Source organism: Mastigoproctus giganteus, chromosome 11 (genome assembly GCF_048544385.1).
Source record: "Mastigoproctus giganteus isolate SK-2022 chromosome 11, ASM4854438v1, whole genome shotgun sequence".
NCBI classification, from domain to species: Eukaryota; Metazoa; Arthropoda; class Arachnida; order Uropygi; family Thelyphonidae; genus Mastigoproctus; species Mastigoproctus giganteus.
The window spans coordinates 173,528,977-173,547,807 of record NC_143585.1 but is presented as its reverse complement, the minus strand read 5'-3'; the positions used below and the strand labels follow the sequence as shown (position 1 = coordinate 173,547,807).

Below are 18,831 nucleotides of genomic sequence, written 5' to 3'. Positions count from 1 at the left end.
CTTCATTCCCCGCACCAATCTTGTTGCCCTTCTCTGTACACGCTCAAGCAAATCGACATCCTTCCTAAAATGAGGTCTCTAGACCTGTACGCAGTACTCAAAGCGTGGCCTGACCATCACCTCCTTTTCCCTGCTAGCAAAATTCCTATATATCATTGACAAAACCCCATGACCTGCCCTGGCAGCCTGTCTGCATTGCTCAGAAAACTTCATATCTGACAGCACAATTACTTTTTCATTTTCTACCACCTTAAGTGTAGTACCACACAGTTGGTATGTTTCCCTGGGGTTACTTCTACCCATATGCAGTACTTTGCATTTGTCAAGGTTAAACTTCAGTTGCCACTTCTTAGCCCATCTGCCCAAATTTTCTAGATCCTGTTGCAGTAGCACACTGCCATTACTGTCATTAACAACCCTGCCAACCTTTGTATCATCTGCAAACTTTGACACTAAGCCTGATATACCTTCATCAATATCATTGATAAATATACAAAACAACAGTGGACCCATCACTGAACCCTGTGGGACTCCACTAATAACATTAATCCACAAAGAGCAGCACCCATTGATTACCACCCTCTGTCTTCTCCCACTCAACCATCCTTTTATCCATTGTAGCAACTTACCCTTAATACCATTCTGCTCCAATTTGTACAATAGTCTTCCATGCGCAACAGTGTCAAAAGCTTTTCTGAAATCCAAATATATGATATCAAAATTATTGAGGTAAACTTCGCTTATAATTTTACAAGCACACTAATACTAGATGTATAATAAAAAAAGTGAAATTAAAAATACAGATTAAGTCAAAAATGTGAAAAATATAGGGATGTTGGAGACCTATTGTCGCTCTGGCATAAGTAAGGACAACAGAAATTGAATATGGGCCAAAACAGGATATGGGTGAGGATTGTGCTCTTAGTTAAGAAGCACCTAAGGCAGCACATCTAGCATTAGCAGAGGCATATGATGCAAGAAAGAAAGCTTATGCAGCATCAGCCAAAAAAAAAAAAAAAATCCTCCCATTTCACCCCTCCATTCGTTCCAAATGACTGCCAGCTCAGCCTTAAATTTATTTAAGCTATTAGCTTCACAAAAAAAGATGGAAGACTGTTCCACCAATCAACTACCCGCCAGCTGGCTAAAGGCAAATTTCCGCACCTCTATTCTACAACTATCTTTCCTCAATTTGAAACTGTGCCTCCTCAGGTTCTTAGTTTGAGCAAGAGGAAGAATCCGATCAGCATTCAGCTTGCTCAACCCATTCAAGGTCTTATACACCTCAATCAGATCACCTCATGCCAACTCTCCAGGCACTGCAATTTGCAGAACTTAAGTCTTTCTTGGTAAGAGCACCCATTTGTTCCCCTTCTTTGTACACGTTCTAGCAATCTCTACATCCTACCTAAAATGAGGCCTCCAGACCTGCACACAATACTCAAGGTGTGGCCTGACCATTGCCTTCTATAACAGGATAATCACCTCCCTGTCCCTGCTAGCAAAATTCCTATATATCATTGACAAGACACCATGAGCTACTCTTGCAGCCCGTCTGCACTGCTCAGAAATTAATATCTGCCTGCACAGTAATCCCCAGGTCCTTTTCATTCTCTACCACTGTCAATGTAGTACCACAGAGTTGATACATTGCTCTGGGGTTACTGTTTCCCATATGTAGTACTTTACATTTGTCAATGTTAAACTTCATTTGCCACCTCTCAGCCCATCTGCTCAATCTTTCCAGATCCTGTTGCAGCAGCATAGTGTCAGTAGTGTCCTTAACAACCCTGCCAACCTTTGTATCGTCTGCAAACTTGGACATTAAGCTTGATATACCATCATCAATATCATTTATAAATACAGAAAATAACAATGGATCCAACTCTGAACCCTGAGGGACTCCACTAATAACATTAGTCCACGATGAGCAGTGTCCATTGATTACCACTCTCTGTCTTCTCCTCCTCAACCATCCCTTTATCCATAGCAGCAGTTTGCTTCCAGTGCCACACTGCTCCAATTTGTGCAGCAGTCTTCCATGTGCAACAGTATCAAAAGCCTTTCTAAGATCCAAATATATAATATCAAAGTTATTCCCTGCATCCAGTTCTTTTGTGACTGCATCATAGTATCCAATCAAATTGGTCAGGCAAGACTTTCCCTTAACAAAACCATGCTGTGTCCGAGCTATAACTGAATTCTTGTCTAGATGATCCTGCAGTGCTTCTTTAAGCAGTGCCTCCATTAATTTACCTGGAACAGAAGTTAAACTAACAGGTCTATAATTACTTGTGTCAGCCTTTGATTCTCCTTTGTGAATTGGGGTCACATTTGCACATCTCCAGTCTGTGAGTACCTCCCCTGTGTCCAAGGAAGCTCTCATAATTATGGCTAAGGGTTTGCTTACTTTCTTTGCTGCCTCCTTTAATATAACAGGATAGATCCCATCCACCCCGGGTGCCTTTTTTATGTTTATCCTCAACAATTTCTCCTCCACTTTCCTCTCAGTTAATGGAGCCCAAATTCCATGGCCAAGTGATGGCCATGGAACTTAGAAAGTTTGCTTCAGTGTATGCACTAAAGCAAACTTTCTAAAGAGTTTTGCCATATATAGTTTCTTTTTTGTTCCGAATACAGTTTTCTCTCATTTTCAGTTGGAGTAGCTCTTATGCTCCGCAAGAAGTAGGCAAAGGCACAGGGTACCAAGCACCAAGCGAATTCGAGGTCAAGTGTTCCCAGTGTGAATTATCTAATGACCTTTCTCAGCGATAAAAGTTCTTTTTTTTATGATATATGATTCTCTAATAGCAGTTCATTTATAAACTAGTTCTAAACTTGGAAAGTCACAAGTAAGAACAGAGAAAGGAAATTTGCCTTTATTTTTTATTACATATATTACTTTCTTTACTAACCAACTAACTCTTCTAATCGCTTGGCTTTCTAGCAGCACTGCTCCTGACTCTCCGTGGCAAGACCGGAAACCTGGGAGGGCAAGTTAACCGCCAGGACAAAAAGGAGCTAACCATGGACTTTGATGACTATCATGCACATGAGCAGCCAAGCCACTCATCTAGCACTGTCAGCGATGCTGACCATGAAATTGCCTCTGACACAACAAAGTCAAAAACACTGTATAAAAACACAGAACAACAGGAATGCCCATCATTCCTTATCTTATATTTTCTCTCAGACAAATCTATGAGCACTCTATCACCATTTCTTATATAGAAATGCTTAGAAAATATGGCAAGTTCACCCAAAATGGTAATAAAACTTAGATCTGGCTACCTATTAGTTGAAACTGAGAGTTATACCATTCTGAGACTCTGATGAAACTAACAACGTTTGGAGGACTTCCTGTGCAGGTCACCTCACATATGCAACATTAAATATCTGCAAGGGAGTAATTGCAGAGTGGAATCTGATCAATGTAAGAGAAGCTAAATAGTCCCAGAACTGAAAAACCAAAAAGTTACACAAGCCAAATGCATCATAATCAGAAAAGATGGAGATCATATTTCCACATGCAACAACAACAACAAAGTTCAGAATATCTATCTTACCATCTAGTGTCAAAGCCGGATATATCAACTGATGAGTACCTTTTGTTCCGAATCCTTTAAAATGCTACAAGTGCCAAACATTTGGTCACACAAATGGCTTGTCAAGGAGATAGTCTTTCCAAACTGTGAGTCAAAAACACATTTGAACTGCAAATACTATGATGTCGTCACAAAGGAACTGGATGCAAAAAATAATTTTGATAACATATACTTGGATTTCAGAAAAGCTTTTGATACTGCCCTCAACATGGGTGCCAGTACATGGCGAAGGGATCTCCCAGTCATGCTGCTGGTCCTCCAGATAAGTGTCCCTGGGATCCAACACGCTCAAAGCCTTGATTCCAGGTCAATGGAATCCGGCATGTTTCCCGTGTGCTGTGACCTGTGGAAATTTGGAAAGGGGGATCCTGGTGGTTGAGGGTGCCCAGCTTCAATACACCACTTTGACCACTGCTTTGATAAGACAGGTGGGTCCTGGATAGCCCAGGTAAGATCAGTCGGCTAGAGGGTTTGCCTGCAAGGATCAACCTTGTGAATGCCATGCCCCTACCCTCATTCATGGTTGAGAGCGACAGGATTCAGGCTGGCAGCAGTGTGGGTACAGTGTCTGGGTAGCTCTGATGTTCCACTCCCAAGCTCATTTATTGCTTGCTAGGTAGTGGGAATTCCTTTGGGCTCTGTGGTAGGTGAGAAGCCCGGGTGTCAAACAAAAATAAAACGCTCATGATCCTGATAAAGTTATTACTTCTGGGGCCACAACTCAGTCCCTATCTGAAAATTTGACCTTTGACACAGATAATGTCACTAGCACTAAAAGACCAAAAACACCACGACATCTGATAATTCACTCCACTAGTGAGAAGCCCTTAGGGAAAATGCCACCCCTCTTTATCCAGAAGGGTTGACTTTGTTTAGGCGAAATACTAGTACAGACTTGTACATTCAGAATAACTCCTCTGAGCTACATCTATGAGGGAATACCTATTACAGTTACTCCCCACAAGACACTGAACTCATCCCATGGTGTCATTGCTGAATGGGATCTCAGAGAAGTGTCTGAAGAGGAAATCTGTTCTGAATTAAAACCACAAGGAGTGATAGCTGTGAAACAAATATCCATGCATAGGGATGTGAAACTCATTTCAAACAGAAACATCATCCAGACATTTAATTCACCAATGTCTCATAATGAAATTAAAGCTGGCTATATTAACTGTCCAGTACATCTGTATGTACCAAATCCTTTATGGTGCTTTAAGTGCCAGAGATGCAGACACTCACAAATGGCTTGTCATGGAGCCCTGCATGTGCTCGCTGTGGTGCAAAGGACCATGAAACAACACTTGCTTCAAAACCATCATGCATTAACTGCCAAGGAGAGCACCCTGTTTACTCATGAGCATGCCACGGGTGGAAAGAAGAAAAAGAAATTCAACGACTTAAGGCAGAGCTGAACATATCAGAAGGCAAGAAAAGCAGTGAAACCTATAAATATAAACAAACCCACCCATGCCCAGAAGGTAGCAGGGAGATGTTCCATTGAAACTCAGAGTGAAATGAACATTCCACCAAAAGAGTCTTTCACTCCCATTGCAAGCTACCTCTTAAGTTCACATGGTGCATTATAGCCTTAGTTGCTAATGTGCCAATAAAACCCAAAAACCAACCAACTATCTTAAGTTCACGAAAACGCGCACAGAAGGACCAATCAGTTGCCACTCCTATATCCATACCTCCTAATGCACCACCAGTACCGAAAGAAGGTGCTAGAGAAGAGAACAAGAAGCCTGAAATACCCCGTAATTCTCAAGAAAAAATGTATGTAGAGAAGGAGGTACCAGATGACTCAACCTTGGAACTCTTTGTAGAGGAGAAAACGGATAAAGGACAGCTTCCACACTTCCCCAAAAGAGATAAATCCAGTAATGACAAAAGTAAGCCCTCAGCAATTTGGAAGCCACCTGATGGAGCTACCAAGCCAAAATAATGAGTAAAATCTTACAATGGAACTGTTGTGGATTCTGGCAAAATACTGATGACATCAACAGCCTCCTGCAAAAGCATGAGCTAATTTGCTTTTGCCTAGAGGAGACATACTTGAAGGTAAATGAAAACCCTTTCTTCCATAATACTATTATCGTTCGCAAGCACAGAACTGAGGATGGACCTGCTTGTGATGTTGTTGCTATCCTTTTGGGCAATGGCACCACATTTCAACCTATTCCACTCTCCACCAGCATAGAAACAGTAGCAGTTCACCATATGGTAGGGGTTTTACTGACAGTCTCTTCACTTTATTTGCCACCTGGGGTTGGCATCACCAAGGAAGTTACCAAGTCAAGTGCTGCTTGACCAGATCGCATCCGTTATGATATGATAAAATAACTATCCATATACCAACTGCTCTCTTTATAATTGAATCTTTCTAGAAGAGCAATTTCTCGATTCCTGGCATAAAGTAATCGTGTTTGCCTTTACTAAGCCAGGAAAAGACCAAAAATTGCAACAATCAAGGGTCCTTGAGGTTGTCACAGACATTCTCTCAGATATGCCAGACAACCTGTACTTGCTACCTGCGAGTCTAAAGCGCTGATGGAACTGATATTCGGGTGACACTCAAGTCAAGTGGATCCAATTTCGGCGAAGCCCGGTTGGTCTCTGACAGCCAAATCCTCTGCTTGCACCTTCACAATGGTGGGACTGTTAGTAATCCTGGGTATAACCTCCATGCACAAGTACATGGTGGGTGACCACCCAGGTGTGAACCAATGTAAGCAGGGGTCGAGGTGTGAACCAACATAAGCAGGGGTTGAGGTGTGGCACCCACACCACATGGAGGAACAAGCCTCCAATAAGCAAATTGGTGGTATTTCAACTGGTGAAATACCACCACTTTGCTTATTGGAGGCTTGAAGTGGTGGAACCCATGTTTAGTCTCTAGAGCTAAGTTCCGGTCAACCCTTCCCTATCTCTTCCATCATGCAGTATGATTGATGACTTTTAAGGTTATGATGAATGTCGTGGCGAGATCCAATATTCCTTACATTTCGAGGGTACAGCTCTAAAACAGTGTTCGCAGGCCGGCCGCTAGTTACTACACCAGACCGAACCTATTGGTAACACTCTAGGAGGTTCCGCATCAGCTAGTGTATAATCTTGCTACCTCTACTCTGCCAGATAGTGACTGGAGGAAGTCCGAGTAGTGTGTATGCGGGAAGCATTGTCGAGGCCACATTATGTCAAGGATCTGGGTATATTCTTACCACGTGTACACTATATCCAAAAATTTTCATTACTTCATATAGCATGTCCCATCCACTTTTTCTTACTATTGAATACACCATGAATTGTCAAACTAATAGAGCAAGCTTATCTGCGAAAAGATCTGAACCTCCCAAGCACTTCCTAATTCATTTCACAAATATACGTGGTCTCAATTCTAATCTCAACGATGTCCATTTCCACTTGCAGTCTGCCAAACCCCATGTACTTTTTCTAACAGAATCTCGGTTATTGGTTGATTCAACTACTGCTCATCTCAGATGCCCAAATTATTCACTGTATGATTCCTTTCACCTCAAAGGTGGTACTTGTCCATATGTCCATTCTGATATTCCCTGTCAGAGACTTGGCAATTTGGAATCTCCTCTCTTTGATCTTCTCTGGCTTAAAATCTCTCTACCTCATTGTGTTAAATTCATCTGTTGTCTCTACGGTTCTCCCAACTCCACTAATCACTTGGAGCTCTTTGACTTCCTCTCTTTGCAACTAGAATTTCTCCAGTCCAACTTTCCTAACAGTGAGGTAATTTTCCTTGGTGATTTTAATGTTCACAACTCCAGCTGGCTTCCGTTTTCTAGTCACACCGACCCAGCAGGTTGAGATGCTGAGGCTTTTGCAATTATTAATGACCTAGCACAGATTATTCATTTACCTACAAGAATACTGGACAATCTTAATCATACAGCCAATACGCTTCATCTTTTTCTCACAAACAACCCTTCTAAGTACACGGTCGAAGTGAGAAGTCCTTTAGGCACTTCAGATCACAACTTGGTGATTGTCTCTTCTCCAATGGAACCTTTATCTCATGGCTATTCCCAACCTCGTGTTGTTTGGCATTACAAGAATGCAAAATGGGATGACCTGCGAGACTTCTTTTCTTCTTTTCCTTGGTCTGATTACTGTTTCAAAAGTTCTGATGTCAACGTTTGCTCAGATCGTGTCAGTGAAATTATTCTTGAAGGAATGGAATCCTTTATCCCACACTCCACTTTAAAATCTCGTCCTTTATCTAAACCTTGGTTTTCCAATAAATGTGCTAAGGCTGTTCAAGAGAAGAATGTTGCATATCGTAATTGGCTTGTTTCTAATTCTTCAGTTTCATTTTCTGCCTACACCAAAGCTCGCAACAATTGTAAAGCAGTTATTAATCAGTCCAAACTAGAGTTTGAACAGGCTAAGAGTAGAAAACTTGCTTCTTGCCCTAATGGTAGCCGAGCATTCTGGTCTCTTGCCAAAGCTATTTGCCGCAACTTTTGCCCATCTCTGCTCCCACCTCTGTCCAAACCAGATGGTTCTGTTGCCACTTCAGCCAAGGATAAAGCTGACCTGCTAGCATCGCATTTTTCTTCCAACTCATATATTAATGATCTTGGTAAAACACCTCCCACCATTCCCAACACGCTCCATTCAATGCCTCTGTGGTCTTCTGTCAAAAGGATGTCAGAAGGATTTTGACGAATCTTGATGCTAAGAAAGCTACAGGTCCCGATAGTATTTCTCCACTTGTTCTCAAAAAGTGTGCTCCTGAACTTACTCCTATTCTTTGCCGCCTTTTTTCACTTTCTTATTCCAAAGGTGTTTTTTCCTTCTGCTTGGAAATTTGCTCATATCCAGCCAGTTCCTAAAAAGAGTGATAAATCCCTCCCATCCAATTATAGTCCCATTGCAATTACTTCTACTCTTTCTAAAGTAATGGAGAAATCAATTAACCGCCGACTCTTAAACTACCTAGAAACCTTCCATCTGATCAACAATCACCATTATGGATTCTGTCAGTGTAGATCCACTCGTGATGTTCTGGCTTATGTTACCCATTTATGGACTAATTCAATGGAAACGTTTGGTGAAGCCCAAGTAGTTGCTCTTGACATCTTAAAGGCTTTCGATCGTGTTTGGCCTAAAGGTCTTCTAAATAAGCTTCCATCTTATGGTTTGCCAACTGTTTTTAGTAATTGGTTATCCAGTTTTCTCTCTGATCGCTCACTGAGGGTGATGGTAGATGGCTCTCTGTCTTCTAACTTCTCCTCTAATGCCGGTGTCCCCCCAAGGTTCAGTTCTTTCCCCCACTCTTTTCCTCTTGTTTATTAATGACCTTCTTTCATTGACTGGAAATCCTATCCATAGTTTTGCCGATGACAGCACATTGCATTCCACTTTCCATTTTGAGAAACCTTGTCCTGCTCAATCAGCTTCAACTTCTTGAAAATCTGCTACCAATTCTTTAAATGCCAATCTTCAGGTAATTCTCCAGTGGGGCAAAGACAACTTAGTTGATTTCAACCCTTCTAAAACTCAGTCTTGTCTTATATCTCGCAAAAAGGATTCTTCTGCTCCTATCTTTAGTGACACTCCGATTTCTAGGCAAAATGATATATCTATTTTTGGGATTACCCTGACTTCTAATCTCTCTTGGCACAAGCACATTACAAATATTGCTTCCTCTGCATCTAAGAAACTTGGTTTTCTCTTTCCCTCTCGGCATTACTTTTCTTCCAAACAGCTGCTCACTCTGTATAAATCGCAAATTCGCCTTGCCATGGAATATTGTTCCCACATCTGGGGTGGTGCCCCCAAAACCTCTCTCAGGCTTCTTGATTCCATTCAAAAGAGGGCAGTTAGGTTAATTAATGATTCATCTCTAACAGAGTCTCTCCACCCACTTTCTCATAGACGTACTGTTTCTGCTGCATGCCTCGTCTACAGATACTTCCATGGGCACTGTTCTTCTGAATTGGCTTCTATAATTCCCGCTCTCTCTTTCAAAACAGTCTGAACACGTGCTACCATCAGCCAACATCCATTTACTGTCCAACTTCAAACCCACAGAACCAACTTTTCATCTTCCTCATTTATTCATTCAACTGCCATTTTCTGGAACAACCTTCCTTCATACGTATTTCCTGAAAATTCCAGTCTACAGAAGTTCAAGTCCAATGTCAACAAATATCTTGTTTTGTCTTTTCAACCTCCAACCCGAGCACGGTACTAAGTACTATAGGTTCTAATACCTCACGTGTTTGGGGTTCACATAAAAAAAAAAAAAAAAAAAAACTACCATCCTATCGCTCTGACTAGCTGTCTGGGCAAAATTCTGGGGAAAATGGTGAATGCCTGCATTATAGAATATTTGGAGGCAAAAGGACTCCTCCCCAGATCGTAGTGCAGCTTCTGAAGGAATAGGTCCCCTTTGGACCATTTAATTAGGCTCAAAACATCCATTCACGATGCCTTTTTAAAATGAGAACATCTGGTGTTCATGTTCTTCGATATCGAAAAAGTGTATGACGCAACTTGGAGATTCAGAATTTTAAAATACCTTTACAGCTTTGGACTTAGAAGTCATTTCTCAACCTTTATTAAAAACTTTTTATTCCATCATTCATTCCAAGTTTGTGTAGGGTGTATCCTATCTTGGCCCTTTTGCCAAGGGGAGGGAGTACCTCAGGGATCAGTTTTAAGTGTTACACTTTTTGCCATCAAAGTGAATTCCATCATAGAACAACTTACTCCAACTGTAAGCTGTGCCCTCTATGTTGATGATTTCAGCATATTTTCTAAATCTTGCAATATGAGCGTTATCGAGAGACAACTGCAATGTTGCCATTGATTATCTGAACTCATGGGCAGTGTATAATGGCTTTTGATTCTCCTCACAAAAGACGGTCTGTGTACACTTTTTCCGCAAGTACAACCTTCAGACTGAACCTGAATTGAGACTTGGACAGAATGCTATTGCAGTAGTATCTGAGACTAGATTTTTGGGGCTTCTGTTTCATAAAAAGTTACAACACATTCATCAACTACAAATGAAGTGCACAAACTCTCTGAATATCCTACTCACAGTTTCATCTAATTCCTCAGGTGCTGATCAGTGCACTTTATTGCATCTCTATCATGCACTTGTGCATTCCAAACTAGATTATTGGTCCCAAGTATATGCATCTGCAAGACTTAGTGTACTCCGATGGCTGGATCTTATCCACCGTCAGGCAATTCATATTGCCACTGGAGCATTTCGAACATCTCCAATCCAATTGGACACTTGGACAATCACCTTCTTCCAATCATGAACTGTACTTGTTTCCTAGGGCTAATTTTTGATAAGTAGCTAATGTACCAAGAGCACCTGAAACATCTATGAACTACTTGCATTAATAAAATTATATACTCCATGTCATAGGTCCCTATTGAGATCTCGGCTAGACTATGTAGCACCTGTTTATGACTCTGCTGGAAGAGTACCTTAGCACATCTTGCCCCCATCCAACATTCTGCTCTTAAGATTGCCCTAGGTGCATACAGAACATTCCCATTCAAAGTCTGTATGTTTAGGCTTACAAAACTTCACTCAGTATCAGAAGAAGGATGTTACTTCTGAACTACTCTGTTAAAATTAAAAGCTTCTCTACTCATCCAATTTGGCCACTACTGCATGATCCACAGTGGACAACACACTCTGGAAACTAATTGACAACGGTTCAACCTACCAGTATGAGATTACAGAACTATCAGAATGCTGGAATCTTTACTTTCATAATATCATCAGAGATTCAAGAGATCTGGATCCCTAGTGTATTATTTTCACTCAATCATGCGATGATTACTTTGAACAATGGGGAACAGGTGCTATAGCAGCTATTAACATCGATCAACTACATCCTGTTCATACACAAAATTATTCTCACTTTTCTATGATTCATACTGATGGTTCCAAGTCTGGCGACAAAATAGGTGTAGCTGCTGTTCCCTAATACAATTGTTTCTATTCCACTTCCAGCTGAATGCTGCAGTTATACTGCTCAGCTCCATGCCGTTAGGCTAGCCCTGGAAAATATTTCACTCCTTTCAATCAATAAAATTATGGTATATACAGATTCCAAGAATGCTCTCTTAGCTATCCAAAGCAACTCTTCTTACAATCCTTTGTTAAAGCTAATAAAGATGTGCTGATATGTCCTCATGATCTCTGGATAGGATGTGAGGCAGATGGCCTAGGCCCTCCCCCTGCCCATCCAAGCAGACACCATGCTATGCCATGCCATGGCTACTCAGCCGGTGTGGTGTGGTGTGGTATGCTGACACTTGCTGGTAGCTTGCCTCTGGCCAGTGTGGGATAGAGCACCAATGCAGGCGCTCCTACCCCCTGGGTTGGTTGATCTCTAACTCCCCCAGTCTGGGTGGCACCTTGCCCTTTGCCTGGTGAGTTTACGCATTGCCAGCCACCATCATATTCCACCCTCAGAGCAGAATGGGCATCCTGACTTGGGGGACCCCCTTCTGTCTTCCTTCCCCTTTCACCTAGGTGGACACCTCCACTACTGCCTCATCTCTATCTTCCTACTGCTTTTTCTCTCCCACTTCCTATCTTCCCACTACCATTTTCTAACTTTCACTTTCTTTTTAATTGGGCTCTCCCTACCTGTAGCCTTGGCTACCACAGGGTTTACCATGGGAATGCTTTACAGCCTGGCCCACCTCTTTGTGGAGCTGGAAGATAAACTAAAAGTTTTTGTGTGACACAGCTGTTTAGGCTAACAGGCTGGATGAACAACACAACTAACATATTCCACACTAATACTACACAAACATTCACTAACCTATATAAATCTGGCCTACAAAACACTAGTTCAGCTTCACTGTGGTATGCTATTATAATAGAGAAACACTGGCTAGAAAGGAATGTTGTGTTATGTTGTGCAGTTGCTTCTGGCCACTTTGCTACCAGGAAGCAACAAGCACCAGGAAGACACATACTGGTACCCAACTATGCCATGAGGAGGCAGGCCAGAACTGACCACACCTTGAGCAGCAAAGGAAGTAAGCAAACCCTTAGCCATAATTATTAGAGCTTCCTTGGACTCAGGGGACATACCCATGGACTGGAGATGTGCAAATGTGACCCCAATCCACAAAGGAGGATCAATGGGAGACAGGTAATTACAGACCTGTTAGTTTAACTTCTGTTCCAGGGATATTAATGGAGGCGCTGGTTAAAGAAAGAAGCATTGCAGGGTCATCTAGACAGGACTTCAGTTATAGCTCGGACACAGCATGGATTTGTTAAGGGGAAGTCTTGTCTGATCAATTTCACTGGATACTATAATGTAGTCACAAAGGAACTGGATGCAAAGAATAATTTTGATATCATATATCAAAATAATTGGATCTTAGAAAGGCTTTTGATACTGTTGCACATGGAAGACTACTGCACAAATTGGAGCAGTGTGGCATTGGAGGCAAATTGCTGCTATGGATAAAGGGATGGTTGAATGGTTGAATGGGAGAAGACAGAGAGTGATAATCAATGGGCACTACTCTTCGTGGACTAATGTTATTAGTGGAGTCCCCCACTAATATATTCATTAGTGGTATTCATTAATGATATTGGTGATAGTATATCAGGCTTAATGTCCAAGTTTGCAGATGATATGAAGGTCAGTAGGGTTGTTAATGACACTAATGACAGTATGCTGCTGCAACAGGATCTAGAAAAGTTGAGAAAGATGGACTAAGAGGTGGCAACTGAAGTTCAACATTGACAAATGTAAAGTAGGGCATATGGGAAGCAGTAACCCCAGGGTAATGTATCAACTGTGTGGTACTATACTACACTGACAGTGGAAAAGAGGGAAAAAGACCTGGGGGTAATTGTGCAGGCAGATATGAAGTTTTCTAAGCAGTTCAAATGGTCTGCAAGAGTAGCTCATGGTGTCTTGTCAATGATATACAGGAAGTTTTCTAGCAGGGATAAGGAGGTGATTATTCCCTTGTATAAGGCAATGATCAGATCACACCTTAAGTACTGTATACAGGTCTGGAGGGAGGGCTCATTTTAAGAAGGATGTAGAGCTGTTGGAATGACTACAGAAAGTGAATGGAATAAAGCGTTGCTCTTACAAAGAAAGGCTTAAGTTTTGCAAATTACAGTGTCTGGAGACTAGGCTCCTGCAAGGTGATCTGATCGTGGTGTATAAACCCTTGAATGGTTTGAGCATGCTCATTGCTGATGGGATTCTTCCTCTTGCTCAGAATAATTGCCTGAAAGGGCATGAATTCAAATTGAGGAAGGACAGTTGTAGGATGGATGTGCAGAAGTTTGCCTTTAGCCAGCGGGTGGTTGATTGGTGGATCAAACTTCCATCTGTCGTTGTAGAAGTTGATAGCCTAAATAGATTCGAAGCAGAACTAGAGAAACATTTGGAGCAAATGGAGGGCTGAAATAGGAAGGGTTTTTTTTTTTTTTTTTTTTTGGCTGATGCTTTCTTGCATCATGCAAGGCACAGGTGTCAGATTAAAATTAATAATTTAATTTCTGAAGATACCAACTTTCACATTAGGAGAAGCAGTAGTGAAATCCAAATAAACATCACTAGAAGCAGCATTATTATCAGGGTCAGTTACTAAATGCAGAATTACCAACAATTTTGTTGGTATTGGTAGACATAGTTCACAGATTCAGTAAAATATACTAACAGAAGTAACAAGTAGTATTTCAAGTAATATTCAACTAATATGCAATATTGTAATAAAAAAGGTAAAGTGCAGCCATTATCAACCCACTGCAGGATGGAAGCCTCCTCAACAATTCATGTTGAGGGAAATGGACCATAATCTGCCACGCTGGTCCAATGTAGGTTGGCAGATCGACCGTATTCAGCAGTCAGGGGCTTGAACCCCGGTCAACTCAAAGAGCGTGTGTTACTGCACTATCGCTCCTGACCACTCGGCTACGGAGGCCTTATTGTAATATGATAGTATTTATTTAATAATATTTAAAACCAAAGCATTATGATGAAAGAATGCTAATAAATCACACAGAAAGTTACTGAAAAATAATACCATTATTAGGGAATAATTAAACTGACTACCATCAAGAAAATCCTAATAATAATTCGAAAGAGAGAGAGAGAGAGAGAGAGAGAGACAGACAGACAGACATCTAAGGGCATTATATTCAATCAAAAACACACCACACAAAACTACCCACAGATGGCAAATACTGTCACTCTTTCGTATGCCAGAAAGAAAGTAGGTTGACTGAGTGCCCCAAGCACTCAGTCAACAAGGTCAAAGTTCAGAGTGCCAGAAGAAAGCAGTCAGGGAGCAGCATGGCAATTACACACTGGTTAGCAATACAGAAATTACCATTAAAAAAAACATACTTTAGGTGTAATATACCGTGCAAAGAAGCAGTCAGGCATCAAGAACAGTGATCCAACATCAGGCCACAGCATAACTATTAAGCATAATGTTCAAAGAAAGCAGTATCACAAATAAATAGGAGTGCAAACAAAAAAGGTGACTTCACATACTAGGCCACCTAGTATGTGAAAGGCTGCTGCATGTTCCAGTAGAAGCAGTGCTAGAATTACTTTCACCTCTGCCTGTAGCTATTGTTAATCTATTTGTCTGTGTAACCCTCCAGACTAGCAGTTTTCCAACCAACCTAACACTGCAAATATAGCCAGCTTCAAATTTTAAGGTATAATAGGATGCATCAGCCAACAGTTGAGAAATATACTTGTTTACATTATGCTGAAACCAAACTAGCACACAACAAAGCAGAAGGAAAAAAATAGTTATCCAACCAATCACACAAGACCTGACAGGTGCTTTATGCATGAAATTCCAAGTAATCAATAACTATTTTACTTCCAAAACTGCCCAAATAAAATTTTATCTACATTTAGGAAGACACTGAAAGTTTCAGCCATTAAACTTGAACCAAAAAATTAATGTACAACATTTACTTTGGAGAGAAAGAACTGTTGTGTCTCATGCAACGACCTCCAGGTTAAAATGACTAAATTTTCCCAGGAAATTGATATCAATTCTCACCATTTTTCAAAGAACAAAAACACACACACACATACTTGAATAAAATTGAGAGTTTTCACACTAGCAATCAATCCTCTGAAACCAGAAACTGTTTTGCTTATTACTATTTCACTGATTTCTAGCGTGAAAACAGTTATGTTTGTTCAAGTATTTTTATTATTTTTTTTCCTTATGTGTTTTGAGATATCTGGGCAATATTCTGCACTCCCATATTTTGATGTGGATATCAAAAATAAAATGGAAATTGTTTCCTGCTTGCAAGCCTATGGCTAAACAGCATGAGTGGCACTTGTACTATCATGCTGTTGTACAACAAAGATTCTTTATGTTATGAAAAATAAATGGTGGATATTTCTTCTAATTATTTGTAAACTCTAATCTGATAACATAATTATACCTAGGGTTATAACCAACCTTTTTTAAGGATGTACCTCTGGGAAGGCTTCGTGCATTATTTTGTATTCCTTTACATTATCATAAGCTGACCTGTCAATTAAAAATATTTAGCTTCCTCTGATTTTGTTTAAGAAAGTCTTGTAGCATATTTCTTATTAATTTTTTAATATATTTGTTGCATAAATTAATCTTAACAATTTAACCACTTATCCTTTATTTTTCTGCTCATAATTTAAAATCAAACATAAGCATATTCTATTTGTAGTAATAAAAATTTCATGATAATTATACCTTCCTATAATTTCAGGAGTTAGAAATACAGCAAGAGTGTGGTTACAGTCCTCGCCACACAAGTTCTATTTATACTGTAACAGTACTTTTCTTTATCCACACGGTTTGGTGCTTCCTTGGTTGAAGTGTCTTTTTACTGAGTGTCACTGCTGCCTTCTACAACAGGCCAAGGCCTTGTGTAACTCCAGCTGTAAAGAGGGGGAGGGGTATCATCACCTACACTGCTACTCTACTTCCACATCTACCCAGACTTTGTACTAAGTGGAACTTTCATTGCTGAGTAGAAAATATGGATTGCAAACTACCTGAATTAGTCTGCACAGTACATAATCTCTGCTCACTGCTTTAGGCAATTTAACTATTTCCTTTTAAGTAAAAGATTTAGTTAAGAGGAAATAGGTAGCAATATTTTTATATTGCATTGTTTTATATAGTGAAACATATTTTCTTGTGATGTTTTTAATTTTGGAAATGTTTAATAATTTGGAGAGCACTTAATAGTTCATATTTAATTTCTGATGGAAGAAAGTGTCTCTGTTTCATTTTCTTGATTTAAATTGAATATCACCAGATGATTCGCTTATTGTATAAAAAAAATTGTAGTGTAGAGAAGTTGTCTGTTACTAAATATTGTTCTTCTGTTTGTTGGACAGCTTCATTGCCAAATTAATATTTTTTATACAATTTTTAAATGTATATAAATTCTGAACTACACTGTGTTTTATTTATTGCTCTATTTCTTTTACATCTGAAATGATAAATGGAAACACTTTCATTTGTTTTAAAGTTTGTAGTAATAACATGGCTGTCTGCATACCTTATACACAACAAGCAGTACAGAAGTTTATGTACTCATCAGTGAAGTAAGTTTTCTTGCCATTTATATGCTTAATATTTTGTGATGAATCTTAAATTGCTGTGATGAAACTGGATGCATTAGTAATAATTCACTGAAAAAAAAATAATAAGTAGACATTCTATGTTCTTGTTTTTTTCTGTATTTAAGTAACATTCTATGGCCCTACCATTGTCTGAAGTAGTGAATACAACATTTGGGAATATTTTATTTGGAATATATTATTTCTCTCTAGTCTAAAAGAATGAATTATAGGAAAAGCTAGATCATAATTAAGTTCTTGCACGTTACCAGGTGAAAATTTCAAACATTTTAGCATATATGAGTATGTGCCTTGTTGCATATTTTTAATATATATATGGCAGTAACTTCTCGAAATATCTCAAAAAGAAGTGTTGAGGTGAGAATAGTATATTTATAGACTAAAAAATCGTGTATTCCTTTCTAATGTGCTAAGTTAAAAAATTAGTTTCAACCTTAAAATCTGAAAGCAAAGATCACCTAATGTAAATTCTTCAAACTTAAATTAAAAATAATTTAATTTAATAATTAAATATAAATTTTAAAAATTTAATGTAAAAATTATCTTAATTTAAATGAAATCAACTAAGGATCCAAAAGCAAGAAAGAAAGAAAAGGAAAAATACAATGTGCCAAAAACATACCATCAACATTAGCCATTGGAAATTAAAAAAGGCATAAAAAGGTAACTTTTTTTTCTGCCACTGTCTATAATCTGTTCCTTCATGAATATGCATACACTTTATTAATAAATCAAGTATACAATAGATAAAGATAAACTTGTAAATACTTACACTGTACAAAAAGGAGACTATTCTTTAACATCATTACACTAAGGCCAGAATATGGCAAACATTTTATCATAACTCTGCTAAAGAATTCCTGTGCTAGGAGAAACAAGCCACTTCATATCTGATTGCACAATTAATCTCAGACCTGGGGGTAATTGTGCAAAATATTTTCAGTGATATACAGGAATTTTACCAGCATAAGGAGTTCACTATCCCATTTCATAAGGCAATGATTAGGCTACTAAGTTGTTGTTGGAGTGGGATTTATTGGCACAGGGGCTGCTATGGCCAAATTGCACCAGGCTACTAAGTTGCCTAACCATAGCCTTACAAAATGGGCAGTCTTGAGTATTGCGTACACATCTGGCAGCCTCATTTTTAGGAAGGTGTGAATCTGTTGGAATGGGTGCAGAAGAGAGCAGCAGGATTAGTGAGAAGGAAGGAATGCTCATACAAAAGTTTCAGTTCTGCAAATTGCAGTGTCTGAAGACTAAACACCTGTGAAGGGATCTGATTGAGATGTTAATACTCGGTGCTGGTGGAAATCTTTCTCTTGTTCAGGCTATAAACCTCAGGGAGCATAAATTAAAATCGAGGAAAGATGGTTGCAGGGCAGATGTGCAGAAATTTTCTTTCAGCCAGCAGGTCATTGATTGTTGAAACAAACTTACACCTGACATTGTAGAAGCGAGTAGTGTGAATAAATTAATAGTAGGATTAGACAAACTATTTACAGGAAATGGACAGATGACATAGGAAGTGTCTTTTTTTTGGATGATGTTATATT

General features: G+C 39.6%; 1 protein-coding gene across 2 annotated transcripts in view; it reads left to right on the top strand.

Annotated features, from left to right (window-relative positions):
* The window catches only part of LOC150078580 (voltage-dependent calcium channel subunit alpha-2/delta-3-like), a 1,140,037-nt gene extending 1,123,231 nt beyond the window's left edge, over positions 1–16,806 (top strand). For both annotated transcript variants that reach the window (XM_090384275.1, XM_090384274.1), the window contains one exon: positions 16,393–16,806. In XM_090384275.1, coding sequence (XP_090240401.1) covers positions 16,393–16,500 — 108 coding nt within the window. In that variant the 3' untranslated portion in view covers positions 16,501–16,806. The remainder of the gene's footprint in view (positions 1–16,392) is intronic.
* Positions 16,807–18,831: the final 2,025 nt, after the last annotated feature.